At 41.7% G+C, this 18,204-nt stretch overlaps 1 protein-coding gene across 4 annotated transcripts in view; it reads right to left on the bottom strand.

Moving 5' to 3' along the window:
• Satb2 (SATB homeobox 2) overlaps positions 1-18,204 on the bottom strand; it is a 207,669-nt gene that overhangs the window by 62,394 nt on the left and 127,071 nt on the right. For all 4 annotated transcript variants that reach the window (XM_076550365.1, XM_042260354.2, XM_006974897.4 and 1 more), the window contains one exon: positions 8,424-8,896. In XM_076550365.1, coding sequence (XP_076406480.1) covers positions 8,424-8,896 — 473 coding nt within the window. The remainder of the gene's footprint in view (positions 1-8,423; positions 8,897-18,204) is intronic.

Here is an 18,204-nt window from a genome sequence, read left to right as displayed (position 1 = left end):
AGCCAGTGATTTTGAAATGAAAGACTATTTTATGAAGTAAGCAAGGCCATCTCTCCCCACTTTATTAATTTAATGTTCTGAAATCAAAAGAGGGCATATTATTTACTTCAAAACTCAATAACATGCTCATGCCCGATCTGTAACATTTTACATCGATAGCCCACCTTTCAGGAGTGGACTTCCTTTTGCTCACATGTGTCCTTGTTATTTTATAACCAGCTCACTGGACCATGGAGTCAAGGCCCTAAATTTACACTGTGGTCCTTGACTTGCAAAGAGCCTAGATCCCAACTAGATATTGAGAAATAATCATAACTGACACTATTTCAGCTGACAACGAATATGAATGTCTTGGAGGTGAAGTTTCATACAAATATAAACTGCAATGCATAATTAGATTATGCCCATCTCTGGATAACAATATGCATAAATCAAACAATGAAATTAAAAGACAATTTTTGTCTCTTCCAAAAGTGACTCATACTTAGACTCCTGAGAACTTGTAGCTACGATTTCCTTCTAGTTGTCACGGATCTCATTCTGACCATGCTGCCTCAAATCCTAATGTTTAGCAAGTTCTTAGAAAATTTAACCCTAACAGTTTTGGGGCATGCATATATTCCAAACACTGTGTAGACAAAGCTTAAATCAAAATCTACGCCATTTCATACAATGGACGTTTGCATTTTCAACAGCTGGCCTTCCTGCCAAATTTTCTGATACATCATTCAATCTAATTTTCCAATCTGCTGAAAACATTCTCCAGTTGCTGAGTGACTTCATAAATTGTATTTATGACCCTGCTCTTAAGTTTCTTCAAACGACGAGGCTTTGATGAGTAACCTGCGGATTTTTTTCCTGCAAATTCTCATTTTAAAAAATGAGAACAGGTCAATCAAATGAGTCCCCACAGGGTTTGGGGGGGTCCTGTTCTCTATCAGATAAGACCAGGGCACATACACTGTTTCTCCAGGGAGACCTCTGATAAACATCCATGAATTTTCACTAAACTGAAGTAGCAGGACACTGAATCAGAAACCTACTGTTCTAAAGGAGCACACTCCCATTACACGCATCTATTCTTCCACCAAAAATATGTCCCCAAGGGTCAGCTCAGCAAGTCTTACTCACCCCCTCTGCTAGAGGAAAAGAAAATGGACAGGGCTACATGAACAACAAGCCTGAGAAAAGTCTTGCTCCCAAGAGGTGCAAACATCTTCTTCCCGACTCCCCGTGCCGGGGTGCCCCTGCACTCTGCTGCCAATGTAAAGGGAAAGGGAGAAGGGATATGAGGGTCACCCCAATCTCCCTTTTCTGGCATTCCCGTGCCCCCATTCACGTGTGGCAGCACATTCGTTCCACTGGATTTACCCTAGTTTGGATCAAAGCTTCCTCTACTTCATTTAACAGATTTGCTCAGATGGAAGGTCTCGGAGGAGAAGCAGGGTTAGGAAATGGGGACTTCTGAACATATGAATATGTAGGTCATTGGATTTTTTAAATAAATTAGAGAATAGTTTATCTATTAAGTAAAAGTCACTCTACATATTTTATGAAACATTACTTATTTTAGGTCAGTGGACACCAGAAATACTAACTCTTAAACATTGCCATGAGCCTTTCATCCTATATACGCCTCTGATCAATGTTTTCAAGTCTATACTTTAACAAAGAAAACAGAATGCTTAAAATTAGGATTCACAATCACACTGAAATGGGTAAACCACAAACGCCGCAGATAACCAAGTGGTTTACTTCATGTCTACAGATCTATCGAGAGAAAGGTGGTGCCAACTTACAATGAATTCAGGATACAGACACAGAAGAAAACATGTGAAGTCAAAACCTGACAGAAATCACTATTCAGCAGGCACCACCTGTACCTGGGAGAGAGCGCTGCAGAGGTGCAGTTCCAAGGAGCAAGGCTGTTGGGGACATATTACCAGTGTGCCACAGCTCAGACTAGGGACGCTGCTTCTCACTCCAGTTAACAGTGGTAGGACTCTTAAACCTCGAATCCCACTCCTCTCCTGAATCTTACTCCTACTCATGGTCACATTCCCTCATTCCTAGCCTCAATCTCAACTGCCCTGCCCCCGATTCAATATCCCTAAGTCAGTCTCAATAATTCTGTTTTCCTTTCAGTGAACGGAAGAGCTACCAGGCTTCAGGTTTAAAGTAACTATAATGATAATGTTTCCAAAGCAAGCGGCAGACACAGCCATACCCGCCTCATACAGCACATGGCAGGTGCTCTGTGGAGTGAATGGGCATCATTCTGATGCTACGCTCTACTCAAGTTTCTACTCGCATGGCATGACCAAATGTCAGCTACATAGAAAAGGCATGGATCTATAGTCATGAGATAAAGGTTCCTACATAAAAGGTTTATTAGCCGGGCGGTGGTGGCGCATGCCTTTAGTCCCAGCACTCGGGAGGCAGAGGCAGGCGGATCTCTGTGAATTTGAGGCCAGCCTGGTCTACCAAGTGAGTTCCAGGAAAGGTGCAAAACTGCACAGAGAAACCCTGTCTCGAAAAACCAAAAAAAAAAAAAGGTTTATTAATAAAATGCTTCCAAGGGAGAGCTATAGGGGGCAATGGAGGGAAAAATTAAACCCAGGCCTATACAGAGAGCTCTGGAGTGTCAGGGAAATCTCCACAAGGCATGAAGCCGTGGGCTGTCGCTGTGTGGTTCCTGTCACACAGTGGCTAAGGTTTTCCAGATCTCTGCCAACATCTAGTAGCCTGAGGAGAGTCCTTCAGATGAAGACCCCACATCAGAACAGGCATGAGTGTGGGGGATCACAAACAATGCAAGGGTATCTACCTGCCTCTGTGGCCCCACAGAGACCACGAGAGAAAGTGCTGGAAGTGGACAGGTAAGAAATCAGCCGGTGCCGTCACCTCACTGTTCTCCCTGAGCCCCTTGGGCTATAAAAGGGCATGGCAAGCCCGACTGCCCGTCTCTTCCACAAGGCCTGTCCAGCTACAGCGCGACTGCACACGCTGTGTCCATGACTACATCAGCCTCGGGCCACCCTGGAGAGCTCCCATCCTGGCACTACTGACATATGCTGACTCCCTTGTACAGAACATGAACTCAACTTATATTCTTAGCTTATACAACTCATGTTTTGTTGGTGAACAGGAAGAAAAATGTAAAAATGATTACAAATAACAGTAAAAAAAAAAAAAAAAAAAACCAAAAGACTGCAGAGGTCATCTATTTCCAAAACTAGAAGCCATGAGTATTATACAAAACAAGGTGCTACCAGGCAGATGCATAAATGACTTTGAAAGACTTATGTATCAATTAAAGTGTATTAAAAACCAGTAAGGGCAGGAGTGGGCAAGGGACACAGGAGGACGGTGGGGGAGGGGAACAGTGAGCACAAACCATAGCAATACGACAGCATTTATGCATGGAAATGCCAAGATAAAACCTGTCACTATGTATTCACCTAAAAAAATTAATGAAAAAAAAAAACTCTTGGAAATACAGCCCCTAGTCATGTCATTTTACATAATCAAATGGTAAATAGATCATCCATTTAAGGTAATGAATAGTCTGTTTCAATAACATACAGTTTTCAAATACCATTTACTGTAAGCATGAGGTTTTTCATCTGGAAGTCTTAAAAGCAGGCAGACAAGGCTCTCGTGTTTATATTCTTACTGATGAATGTTTGCAGATGATTTTAGTTTCTGCATACCTACACATATACAAATTAGTCAAACTTCTTGTTAAATCTTCAAGCAGAAATGCAAGGACACCAACTGTCACGTGACACACCACTTTTTATTAGCGTTAATAACAGATGAGTCCTGGAGATGTCAATGAGTTCTGTAAAATACTCAGACACATGAGAACAGGCTATACATCAAGAGAGCAACCAATGATAATGTCTCCAGATGCCTAACAAAAATGAATGGTTCTGGTTCTGTACAGACGAGAAGTTAACATTCCTTCTAGAAAATGGCTAATATGCCATTAACCATTTTTACATATGAATTTCACCTGGCAAGTTACTCTATAAGCCAGAAATGTCTGATTCCACTCAAAAAGGCCTCACTATTTGGAAAATCCATGGCTAGTTTCATGGGGTATGCTACACTGTATTTCCCATTTAACAATACAGCTGGCAAAAGCAGCTGCCCATTTGTGCTGTTAGCGGCTGCAGAACACAGCAAAAACAATCTGCCCGCTGACCTCTGCTCAAGTTCAAACTATGTCATTCTGTCAATACCATCTACCTTGATTAGGCTGGGCTTATACACAACAGGTTATGATCCCAGAGGGATGAAAAGCTTTCCCAAATTAAAAGCAGAATTTAAAAAGGAAATACTCATACATTCCTATGTAGTTTCCATTTGATATCCTCAAGGCTGGCCCATGAACCCCAAGCTCATGTTGATTGAAAGTGAATGTTTCTTTCTGGGCGTAGCCATCTTACAAATTTAATAGCAGGAGGGAAATAATAAAATGTGTTCTGTGCTTCAATTAGACCTTTTTATAACCTGGCACTTCAAAGGTGGCAATGCCAAAGAAAAATCTTTAATCCAGGAAAAGAGACAGAAAGGATTCCCCGGGAGAAGACAGACCTCCGGAAGCCTAGTGCCTTGATGCAGCAAGCACCCCCACCCAAACTCTCTGTGGTCTGGACTCACTGTGAGTCTTCTCTCATGCTTCATGCTCTTCAGGTAGAAGGTACACTGTTTCCACTTCGAAGATCTGAAGTAGCACAACCATGCTTTCAGTTTTATCCTTAGCCGAAAGAGCTGTGCACAGAGCTAGACAATCATGAAATGTCTATTCGTGCGCACAGATGACAGGCTAAAGAACACACCGCACAGAGAACTGCAGAAGATAGACGTGTCCCTCCCTGCACTTTGTATTCTCAGTAGTAGGCAACAGATTTTTTCCAAAGGGCCCGAGCCTTACACAACTCCAGTCTAGGTAACCATGAACACACAAATGCCATCTGAGTCTTTTAAGTTCCAAGAAGATGCAAGAAATATGTGTGGGCCTCCCCAAATGTGTTTTTCAAGTGATGGGGATAGGCTCTACCGTTAAAAGAATGTATAAGGCAGTGACGAGCGGAGGGAGCCCGAGATTCCACCTGTCCTGCTCTTCTCCATAAAAACACATAAATACCAAACCCCAGTGGCCCCAGGGCCTCGTCCTTGCTCACAGCCAGCAGTTGCCCAACCTCAATCAATGACTCCATCACTGCTTCATGTGATCTGAGCTGCAAAGCGCCTCCCATCTTTAGTGGACTCCTATCAAAGTCAAGTGGGTCCTCGGCTTCTGGCGTCTTTCTAACACTCCACTGAAAAAGCACTCTGCCTGTCTACAGCCTGAGCCCTTAGTCACTCCTCAGCCCCACAGAGTTGCTCCTGTCCTCACCAATGTAATGAACCTCCCCTCAGAAATTTGATAAGGACATCTCCAAAGCTGACACCATGCCAAATCTTGTGGCATAAACTCAAGACTCTCCTCCATATATCTCGGCTTTCCACCCAGGTATGAGACTTCTGGTGCAGTGGTTCTCAATCTTCCTACTGCGGCTGCCCTTTAACACAGTCCCTCATGTTGTGGGGACCCCCGACCATAAAAGTATTCCATTGCTACTTCATAAGTGTGATTTTGCTGCTGTTATGAATCATAAAGTAAATATCTGATATGCAGGATATCCGATATGGGACCCCCCTGGGGTCATGACCCACAGGTTGAGAACTCCTGTTCTAGAGTCCCTTCACTTTTGCTATCATCTCCCTATTACTCCATGGCCTGTTACTCACTCTTCTGGCATTTCCTGGTTCTGAAGGTGGGAGTGGTTAATACCTGCATTAGTTACTTTTCCGCTTCTGTGACAAATCTCAAGACAAATGCAAATGAAGGGGGCATAATTGGCTTGTAAGCTCATAATAGCAAGAAAGGTGTAGGATTTGGAAGGGGCAGGAAGATTTATATTTTCGTGGACACACAGACAAGCAGAGAAAGAAAACAGGAAGCAATCAACCCTCAAAGTCCATCCACAGTGACATATTTCCCCCAGCAGGACTCCACGTCCTAAGAGTCCACAACCTCCCCAAACAGCACCGCTCCGGGGAACCTGGAACTGACGGTTTCTTATCAAACCATCCCATCACGCTACCTTTCCCTCCTCTAGTTTAAATCCTGGGCTTTGAAACACTTTTCCAATCTCTTAGTCTACCCCTACCCACTGTTTTTAGTGCCAAACTTATAATTTCAATGTTCACTGCCAGTCTTCATACGAAATCTGCCAGCGTTTCAAAGTGAAGACAACTAGATCCCAAACAATCACTGCGGCCTTTCTCGGCCACTCCTGCAGTGTCTCCCTTGATGTTTCTCCTAATTCTACCTTCACTTCCAGTCATCAGGCTCAAGCCCTGATACATCGTTACTGCTTCACCCTGTATGCGCTAACACACCAGCCACAACTTTACTCCCGATATGATTCTTGACGCTACACCCCTCTCTACTGCCCAGTCTCATTCAGAACTTGCCCACATTTCAGCTGGTCTCTCTGAGAAGCCTCCTAACTGGCAGTCCTACCCACTTGCTATAACCGAGAAAAACCAAACCCTTCCAAAGATCAAAGTTTCCTTATTGAGTCACAGGACATTCCCACATGAGACCTTTGGCTTTTCCAGTACTGAAAGTTCAAAACTTTTAGTAAGTTCTTAAAGCCAGGAGCTCCAGATTCCCCTTGCCACCTTGCCCATGCTAGGCTTAAAGATGTGTGCCCAGTGCCCACCTTTTCCATGGGTGCTGGGGATCTGGACTCAGGGCCTCATGCTTGGACAGCAAGCATCTCCTGAGCCATCTCCTCATCTTCTTAAAGATCTTTTTTGACCTATGATCTCCAACCAGCGTCTTTAGTTTTATTATCAACTACCAACCATCCCCACAGTTTTTGACTCAATATTTTCCTTATGAATTCCATTAGCTTAAATACATTCCTTGATCTTCACTAAATTTTATTAACCTTCAAGGCCTACTTCCCCCAGAAACCTAAAATTCAAGTTTTTCAAGTTTCCACCCAGGACCCACGAAGGTTTCACCTTCCTATTTCCCTACCTCACATGCAGTAAGGCCACTGAGCTCCAGCCTGCTGGGTTCCTGATGACTCACCTTGCCCATACTGTCCTAAATGTCCCTCAATCCCAGCTTCCAGGGTCCCGACTGCTTATGTTCCCCTGTGTTATCCAGCACACTCCTGGCTACACTTTGTTCACCGCTGAGGCCATTAGTTCCCCAGGCTAAGCCTCTTTACCCATTAGAGGTTTGCAGAATATACCCCTCCACCCTGAGCCTGTAACATCTGCACCACCGCAGACCTTGTAAGAAATCAAATTCTCTACGACCTATCCTACACTTCCTAAAGCAGAAGCTCTGGGATGAGCTCTGAAATGTTTATTTTAACATCACTCCATTCTGATACACACCCAGTTAAGAAGCACAAATGGGGGAAAATCTTTCAAATGAGCTCCCTCAGTAGGACAACATATGTGTGAAGGAACTGTTCACCTCTATCACTCAAAATTATATTCGCATGTAATTCTTCTGAAACATTAAAAGTACAAGTAATCTATATGTTACTATTTCAAATCTGACTTGTACATGTTGAAACATTTGTAGAAATATTTTCATAATGTTCAAAAAAAGATTTAAAAACAGGCTATTTGAGCATGCATAAATAGTTTTTTTACAACTAGTCTCAAATATTTTTTTAAACGGTGGTGAAGATAATCCCAAAATTCACCATCAAGGGTCTATCCAGGAAAACACAGGATGAGGATGGAGCGCACACAGACACCTGGTCACTCATCGGGAAGATGCCAGCAGCTGAGCTGGATGGTAGCATCTCAGATATTGGTTACATTATTGAAATTAATTCATTAAGATCTTGTAGGGATGAGTGGTGACATTATATCATGACAGAAGAATATTATTAAATTACGTGTGCTCTGAAATTCATATTTGTTCTGTATAGTATGTGTGCCATGTGTGTATGATGTATGTACAGGGGTGCACCTGCCCGTGGAGACCATAGGTTGGCATTGTGGTCTTCCTTATGCATCTCCACTCTTTTCATTGAGACAGGGTCTCTTTGCTCACCCTGGAGCTCACAGATTGAGTAGACTTGCTGGCCTGAGAGCTCCAGATTCCCCTTGCCACCTCGCCCATGCTAGGCTTAAAGATGTGTGCCCAGTGCCCAGCTTTTCCATGGGTGCTGGGGATCTGGACTCAGGGCCTCATGCTTTGACAGCAAGCATCTCCTGAGCCATCTCCTCATCATCTCCACAAAACATTCTGAAGGTATTATTATGAAGACACGCCACATCTCTCCCCTCCTCTGACCCTGGGTCCCCAGTGAGAATGGTGGTCTCTGTACCTGGGTGCGGTTGAACGCCACTCTTGCAAAGACAGCTTGTGACACACTGGCCCTTTTCAGCTCATCTCTAACTTGCTGGTAGATATCAGGAGAGACTTCCACAGAGGAGTTGGTTGGCTCTGGCTTGACTGCTCTGGGGATGGGTGGATGGTTCAAGAACTGCTGGTTGATGGCTTGAGGGTGCTGGTGAGCCAGGAGCCGGCTCACGGCTATCTGTTGGTTTATCAGGTGGGCCATGGCTATTTGCTGCCTGACCAGCTGCGGACTGAGCTGGGGTGAGAGAAGCCCAGGGCTCATGATGGGCTGTAATGCGGGCACTTGGTTTCGGATTGGAGTACTGTGGTGGATTTGGCTATGAGGAGACTGTTCGTTGGTTTTCCCCAGGGATGCCAGCTGGTTCATATTTGGTAAATGCATTGGACGCTGGCCCAGAACACAATAGTCTGAAAGGTTTTCTCGCTCCACTCTTTCCACTGTTGAGAGATAAAAACAAAAACTCACCATTATTTTCATGTTATAATTTGTTGCTAATATATAATACACTAATGATACTAATATTTTTAATGGAGGTCCAAAAACCCCCAAAGAAAGAGTAAGAATTCTTATTTAAAAGGTTTAACTTAACCATTATACTAATAGATTTTTTTTCATAAAAGATATGAAAGTGAGGATCTTTTCCACTTCAGCTTGATATTTTTGTAAAAAGTAAGCATTTCCTAGACTAGCCAAGACAAGAAAACACCAGCCAATCCAATTCTAAAGCCCCAGGCATTTCTACATCCCGTGATCGCCCTTCATCAACCTTGGTAACCGAACACCCTTGTTCTAACCCTACAGTTCATGGCTAACAGCACAGTTCATAGCTATCAGGAAAATGGCGAGGGCAATGTCTCCTGCTAAGCTACTACCTTCTCAGTCTATGTTGGGAATGCACCAGGAGCACAGCTCGCTGACAGAGTGCTTACTTACCATGGGACCGGTAAACAGGGTTTAACAGCTGGTGCTACCACCATGATGGAAATGCCCGCGAGCAGGCCCACCCCATACCCATTATCTCCTCATTTGCTATCTTCTTCTGGAAATACATATTTTAATAAACCCAAGATTAATTTCCATCACCTTGACTGGTCATTAAATATGATTCTTTCCTGCTCCAGGTTATCTACCTAGTTATTGCAAATCACTAAAGATTTAAAGAATGAGCTTGAAGGAATAAAGGTAGAGAGTGCTTCATAGGTGCCCAAGTCAAGGGACAGGATCAGTCGTCAGGATGGGGCAGGGGGATCACTGCCTTGCCTAAGCTCTGTGAGGCTGCAGAGATTGCTCCTCAGGGAAGAGCACTGGTGCTCTTCCAGCAGACCTGAGTTCAGTTCCCAGCACTACTGTATTTTATTGCCTAACACAAGGTTTTGTTTGAAGAAAACACCCGAGACGGAAACGAATCGGTCATTGCTGGTTCTAAGTGTTGGTTTGTAGGTATCATCTTGAAAATGTGTTTGAAAGCAAATTCCCATGCAGCCTTAGTAAGTAAACTTTACTTATGATTTCAAATATTAGATATAATTACGCAGAAGTCTTTTAAAGAAGCTGGGTGTAGTGGCGCAGAAGGAGATCACTGTAAGCCCAAGGCCACCCTGATCTACATGACAAGTTCTAAGACAGACTCCCACCCCCACAAAAAAAAAAATACATGGGTATTTGGCCATGTTATTCATGTCTAAAAGCTTTTCGAATTTCCAGAACTTCTTGGAGGAAGTAGGGTGACCAGCCTATCTTAAGATCATATTTACATACATACAGCATTTTTTCTTCTTTTTCTAAAGAACCAATAAGTCAAAAGTTTAACTTCTTTCATTTCTAACTTAATCTTTGAATGTAATTTCATTTAGTTTACATGTTACCTTTCCTGCATAAAGTTCAAGGTAAACAAATTGTTTTAATCTTCTCTAAAGGCATTCATTTTCCAATCATTGTATTATTTAAACTTTAAAGCACATAGCCTTAAATCCAAACCAAGCAAATGGCTCTGAGCCTCCAGATAAGGTAATCCAAGAGGGTTTCCACAGACAGGAATTACTATCGACAGGAATTACTATCGTGATTTCTTTGTTGAAGGAAGATGTAAAGAGCATGAACTGCCTCCAGAGTAAAGTCAGACTTCACAGACACAAACACCGGGTCACAGGGAAGCATCTGACTCACTGGATTGTTTGCGCTGTCTTTTAATTCAGTCAAGGTCATGATGAATTCAATTGTTTCCAAGTACTTAACAGACAAACTTTTATCCCCATTTTTCCTACTAAAGACACAGAGAATCACCCTCATAGAGTTAATTGTCCAAACTTTTAGTATTTTTCTTTTTCAGAGACTTGCTATACTTAATGAGTTTACTGTTCTGTGATAAAGCTACATGACAGATCTAGTTATAATTAAGCATGAAAATGTATGTAAATGAAATGTAAATATACGAGATCAATAAAACTTATAGGAGTTTGTGTGATGAGTCAAAATAATCAGTCCATATTGCTTTAAGTTTACACATAATAACACCTATCTTTAAAAATCCCCAGATCTGCAGCCACGTGTGGTGGCCCATGCCTTTAATCCCAGCACTCCCATGGCCGAGGCAGGTAGATCTCTGAGTTCAAGGCCAGACTGGTCTACACAGTGAGTTCCAAGTCAGCCAGGGCTACACAGAGAAATAAACAAAAACAAAAAAAAGAATCTCCAGGTCCATATAAATTCTTATTGACAGGAGCTGTGATTGGTGGCATCTTAGAAATATGACAGTCTGGTTTGCCTCATAAACCTACGGAAGGGTTGCAAGCATCGGTGTTGGCCATGGCTAAGAGGGGAGGAGCCACTGTGGAGGAGCTGGGGGAGAGAAAGTCTATCTACGGCACAGCCAGGGGTTTCCCTGGACTTTTCTTCTGACTTTTCTGAAAACTACTGAGTGTTTCCTGATGTCTCCTAATTGCATGTGTTGGCAACTAGCTTCATTTTTAAAATACGATAAAAGACAAACAAGACATTTCTGATAATTAAATCCTGCCCGTAGGGTTGCCATCTTTTCTTTTCAATTTTGCCAAATACTAAAGATATTCTTGTGTTTTTCAGTCTCTGACAGCTTTACCAATAAAATCCAGGCTTTTTACCTCTGAAGATCAAAAAACGAGAAACTAACAGCAAAACCGTCATCAGCCTTGGTGACGAAGACTGAATGAACTAATGCCTCTCATCATCTACACGCATCCCCTGACAGACACACAGTTCAGGTCTGTGGGATCCTTCAGTATACATGGCACAGTGGAAGATCATCAGAACCGGTCATGGGTACTGAATCAGAATCTCTAAGGGTTCTTATGTGTGCCAAGATTCTAATGATTTGTAAGAAGCCTAAGTTCATGGATGCCATGTCATCTCTGCTATGATGTGTCTGTATGAGTAGTATAAGATGATGATGCTATATAATCCGTGCTTGAATGTGATATTGCTATCACCTGCAGTTGTACTCAATTTGATTGCTGAAGTCTGTTTTTCTATAATCCCTAATAGAAAGGCTATCATTTTATTGATTTTTTAATTATATTTTAAATGTATGTGACCAAATGAATGTTTCCCAATAGTTTTACATTCATTGACTATTATATTTTGTTGAAGAAACTCTGATTGAACCTGGTGTTTAAAAGCTATATTCAAGAAGAATATACTGAATAATATATATTTTTATTGGCTGGGAGACTTCAATAAATAGAAGATTCCATGACCTAATCCTTTTCTTTTAAGACTTTCTTATTTTTATTTTATGAATGAGTGTTTTGCCTGCATGTATCTCTGTGTGCCACATGCATGCCTGGTGCCTGCAAAGGCAAAAAAGGGCTTTGGATGCCCCGGAACTGGAATGACAGACCATTGTTAGTTACCATGTGGGTGCTGGGAATAGAACCTGAGTCCTCTAGAAGAACAGCCAGTGTTCTTAACTTCTGGGCCATTTATTTCCCCAGCCCTATACTTTATTCTTATCTTAAGAAAACTTTTATCTCAAAATTCTAGGAGTAAAATTTAGAAGTCCAATATTATTAAGATTTTTGTTAAATTAATATTGTAAATTTCAGAAAATATTTGTATAATTGGGATTAACAGATAAACCTTCTTATTCTACATTTTTTTTTTTAAAATTAGGACATTCTACCCAATGTCTTCCGTCTCCCAAAAGAACCTCTTTCTTTTGTTTACATAACTCTATCATAGCATATCAATTTTGAAAATTAATCCATTTATTTTAAAATAACTCACTATTAAATGGATTCATATGCCCCATGACACACGCAGGAATATACTACTATTCAGTTTCTCCAAAGGAGGCTTAAAAGTTCATATGCTGAGCTGGGCATGGTGGTAGTGCACAGCCATAATCCAAGCTCTTGGAGGTGGGAACAGGGAGTGCAGAAGTTAAAAGTCATGCTCAGCTATACAGTGAAGCCAGCCTGTACTGCAAGAGATCCTGTCTCTTAACACCAAAGAGCTCACACTCAAACCTTTGAACTGGAAGGTAGATGAAATGATAAAATCCCACAACTCTACAACCACATTTACAGGACTGGCGAAAAGGTGAAGTGGGTAAAGGTGCCTGTCACCACGCCTGCCAACTTGAGTTCAGTCCTCTGAGTCCACATGGGGGAAGGAGAGGAATGAATGATGAACGCCAGCACACTGTCCTCCAACTTCCACGTGCGCACCCATGCACACAAAGATAAACGTAAACTTTTAAAAGAATAAAATCCATAGAAATGTAATACAAGTACATTTAAATTTCAATTTTCCACATGAAAAACAATGAATCTGCTTTACTTGTAATATGCTGTATTTGTATCAACCAACAGATGGAAGGAAGCATCCTGTAGTATTCTTTAAAGTACTTGTTCAATGGCTTGGTGTTACCAACAGATGGAAGGAAGCATCCTGTAGTATTCTTTAAAGTACTGTTCAATGGCTTGATGTTTTGTTGTTTTTCTTTTAAATAGCGTAGGAAAGAAATTAAAAATGTCCTAATTCACTAACCATGGTGAGTTACTCTCACAATCCCAGTCTTCAGGCGGCTGAGGCTGAAGGATGGCCATAGTTGGAAGCCAGCCCTTGAGCGATGTTTCAGTGAAAACCTAACACAGCTGCTTTATGAAATGGCCCTGGAACCTGCCCACAGTTAAAGCGGGTAAAAAGCAGTGAGCTTGGTAAAAGGCTTTGCAAAGAGAAACCTCCAGAATCTCTGGCCTACAGATTCTTTTTTTAAGCCATTAGGATGCTTATGCAAATGTGAAGAGATTAGCATGAGTGAGTGCTAATGGATTCCTTAATAAGATAACACTCCAGTATTCCCCAGAACCTTGTTTGGAAACCCTGGGTAAAGGAATATAAGGGAACAAACAAACAAACAACAAACAGAATCTCTCAGTGCCTCTTAAAGCCCCCAGAAGCTCTCTGCAAGTGACTCCATAGAGGTGAGACAGACACAGTTTGTCTTGGGCACCCCTGGTAGGAGTACAGCCAACCAAATCAGCAATTGCAAGCTGCAACCAAACCCTGAGTATAAAACAGAGATGATGCAAACTGGACTGCCTTGGCTTCTAAACCTTTACCCAGAGTTCTCTGCTGCATATCCCCCCCCCCCACGACCCAAACCCCAGGAGCGATAGTATGGATAATGAATGATCTTGTTAAAATCAGAAGTCAGAAAACTTAAGGTCAAATAGCTATTCAGATACAGAATATATTTAGGAATAGTCCAAATAATTAGAGCTATTGGCTCTAGCATAATAGAAGAAACACATCATGTAGACAATAAGAACTAGGTTTTGTTATTGCGCTGGATTTTTTCCCTCCATCTTCTCTGCTTAGCTTGAAGGGAGACACTTATTGCCTGAATGTTTCACAAGTGGTTTTGATGGATTTCTTTTTTTAATTATTAGATACAGCATGTCGGGATCCGAGGACAATTTGTAGGAGTCAGTTCTCTCCTTCTCTTTTGTGGATCCCGGAGACTAATCTCAGATCATCAGGCTTGGCAACAGGCGCCCTTAACCACTGAGCCATCTTGCTGGCCCCTCAACAGATTTCATTTAAAAACAAGATGTATTAGGCACAGAAATTTCCCTGCCTGGAAAACCAATGCAATTCTCGAAAAGTGTGTTTCTCAGGTACCAGCAAGCCCTGCCATCTACATCATAGCTGAGGCATAATCCAGATCTTAAACCCTATCGTTGTTTAATCCCCACAGCTGTATAACCCAGATGTGAACAGCCCTGACTTACTGAGGAAGCCTAAGCTCAGGAAACCCAAAAGTCAAAAGGTGAGTGAAATTGAAAAGGGGTGTTTCCGGGCTCCTGGTACCTGTGGTCGCTGCTGAAGCTACGTATCCCAAGTTGGCACTTACGCATTACTAATTTTAGGGTTAGGATCAGGATGAATCAACTTCCTTCTGCAAATCCTGCTTTTGGCAGTATACACAAGTGTGCTCACAATGCTTGTGACAAGTATTTGCACACGTGACCTGGTGGCTAGGTGAGTTATGTGAGTAGTGGGGGTCCTGCCTGATGTTTCTACAATATGCTGTGCAAAGCCTTTCGCAGTGACACAGACTGAAAAGTTGGTCAATTTAAAAAAAATAATAAAAAATGGTGAAACCAATAGTTGAATTAGCTGATCACTAATGAATAATTATTCATGTTTTCTTGTTCGTTTCAGTTCAGATGAAAATATTTATTAATCAATTATTGTATACCAAGAATTATGCCAGTCCCCTTTCTGGAGCCCATTCCCTATGGTGGGACACCTTGCTTATTCTTGATGCAGCGGGGAGGGGCTTGGTCCTGCCTCAACTGCATGTACTAGGCTTTGCTGACTCCCCATGGGAGCCCCTACCCTTTTGGAGGAGGGGATGGGAGGTAGGTTGGCCAGGGGAAGGCTGGGGGGTGAGTGATGAGAGGGGGATCTGTGGTTGGTATGAAAAATGGACAAAAAATTCTTTAAAAAAGAAGAATTTCTTTAAAAAAAAAAAAGAATTATGCCAGTCCTTAAAAACACAATACCAAATAATTTTAACTTAAGAAAAAACTCCACCTGTATTTATTTTTGCTTCTGATAAATTAACCACTTGGTGCATACTTAGGACTTAGAACCTCTGCCTATGACTGAAAGTGTCTTTCTATTTAATAACAGAGGCTCCTTTCAATGTCTACCTTGCCAGTTCATTAGTAATCCATCTACTCATTAAATACAAAATACATGGTTATAACCCCCTTCTTTGATTTTCTGGCAGCCTGAAGAGCTTTGTCCCAACGTAAATGTCATCAGCTTGGAATCCCACCTGACCAATGAGGAATGTTGAGTGACCCAGGGAGAGAAGAAGCAAGGACCATTGGTAAATTTTGCATATAGAAAGTGTTTAGTTGAAACAGCCAACAATAAGTTAAGTGTGCTGCACACACATGACATGGTAACAAACAACCTGAGTCCCCAGGCAATCACAGTGAATTCACATAAGGCTGAACTTCATGAAATGGGCAATCAGGCAACAATTTTGGTCCCCCCAAAAATGGCAATTTCATGTGGCTGAACCCAGTATTCATTTTGGCTCCTCTCTCTGAGCCGGGATACACATTAACAACTCTACTGTCCCCCTGAAATCCTTTGCTGTAGTTAGTTCTTTTAAAAAATGTAAGCATAACAGAATAAAACAGCATCCCGTGGGCCAATACTGAATATGCCCATCTAGGAAGTATTTCTGATTTAGTATCTCTTGGTCAATAACTATAAATAAAAGTCAATTTATTGTTGGGAAGCCAGTTTCAGTTAACACAACACAAACACAAAGAGGCCTCCATCTATCAACTACAAATCCCACACCATGGAAACAAACAACCAGAGAAAAGGAGTTCGCTAAACATAATTAAAGAAAATATTTAGGGGTCTGAAAGCACCCAAGGGCAAAGGCGGGTGGGGGTGGGGAGCTAAGTCTCTTGGGACTACCAAGCCTACAGATTTTTTTTCCCTCTAAATTTGTTGCAGAGAATTTGTCTCTGGATTGGGAATTTGCCTGCAAAGTCTCTGCCTAAAGCGAGACATTCAGAGCCAACTTGTTAACTCCCAGTAAAAATGGCCCATAAGCGAGGGGCACCAGCCAGCACTGCGATGACACCGGACGCGGCTTTTCTTGGGTGGATTTTCCCCTTATTATCAACTTCCTTTCCCCATCGCATTAAGCCTTATAGAACACGCACATCTACTATAAAGCACTGGAATATGGATGCCTCTGTTTCTTTGGCAGTGAAAGCTCACAGGACCCATTAAGCTCCATGGAAAAAGTGAGCACTGTCCACGTTACTGCCTCACGGTCCCACTTTCTCCCTGGTGACACAATTGTCCCGGCTCCAAGCAGCTTAATAATGTCGATCATTTCAAATGTCCTGTAAGTGTAGATGAAACTGCTTATATCTAAGGATGCCTACATTTTTGCTCTTTACTTTAATCTGGGCTACAATTTTAAAATAAATTCAGCACATGATACAAAAAAAAAAAACCACATGCAGAAACTTAACATTACTATTTAGACAGACTGCCTCTTTCATTTAACACTCTATGAATGTTAATTCTTTAATTCAATCTATTGAGAAAAGTTAATCAAGGAAACAATCATTCCTGATCCACTCTTTTCAAAAGACCAGTCTCCCCGACTATATGAAGAACCATAAATGTTATAGGCCATTACTTTTAGGAAAAATAGTAAACTGGCTGGAAAAAAATTTAAAGTGGTATTTTTCTTTGTGTGAACAATTCCCAATTTATAGTTAATAAAGTTATAATTATTCTTTTCAGTAGAATTGACTATTACTAACTCTTTAGTTCAATAACTAATTAATAGGAAAGGAATGGATTATTTTAATAGAGTATTAGCCTCCTAAGGATATTAGCTATATGAATTAAATGACCAAAATTTTCATCTTTTTTTTTTTTTTCATTCAACTGAGAGGCTAAGGTGAGAAATAAGGCAGGCTACAATATAATCTGCCCAAACAAAACTAAGTGCATCAATTCAGGCAAGTTAATGTACATTCAATTCTACCTATTAACATGAGGACCTTCTAAGGTACAATGTCTTATATTCGCTAACTAAGGAGACCACAAAATGGATATGTGCCCGTGACCTCCTCCTTCTTTGCCTTCAATGTTTTCTCAAAGACCTTTTTTGCCCCAGAAGGATCAGCCTCAGTCTGGACCTACACTCCAGATAACTCTAGATCAGTTGTTCTCAACCTATGGCTCACGATGCCTTTAAGGTTCACACAAGCTATCCTGCATATCAGGCATTTACATTATGATTCATTACAGTTATGAAGTAGCAACGAGATAATTTTATGGTCGGGGGTCATAACAACATGAGGAACTGTGTTAAAGCATTAGGAAGGTTGAGAACCACTGCTCTAGACTCGTGGGAGTTCCTTTAGGGGTTCAGAAAAACTCAAGTTCTTCCAACAGGCAGAATGAAGGTCAACATCAGCAGAGACAGTAGTAGCACAATGAAGAACTATTGCCATGAGGCAATCTGCCTTCAGTGCTGAGATCTCACACAGCACTTGGAGGTAAGAGCTTCCAGCACCTGAGGGAAACCAGGCAGCAATCCCATGGAACTGATCAAGAAACCAATGCAGACTGATTTTCACATGCCGTTTTCTGATACAACCACACCAGGCCTCAAAGGACCTGAACATTTCCCTGTCTGGATACA

The sequence above is a fragment of the Peromyscus maniculatus genome, chromosome 13 (assembly GCF_049852395.1).
Source record: "Peromyscus maniculatus bairdii isolate BWxNUB_F1_BW_parent chromosome 13, HU_Pman_BW_mat_3.1, whole genome shotgun sequence".
Lineage (NCBI taxonomy): Eukaryota > Metazoa > Chordata > Mammalia > Rodentia > Cricetidae > Peromyscus > Peromyscus maniculatus.
This window is presented reverse-complemented; position numbering and strand designations above follow the sequence as displayed.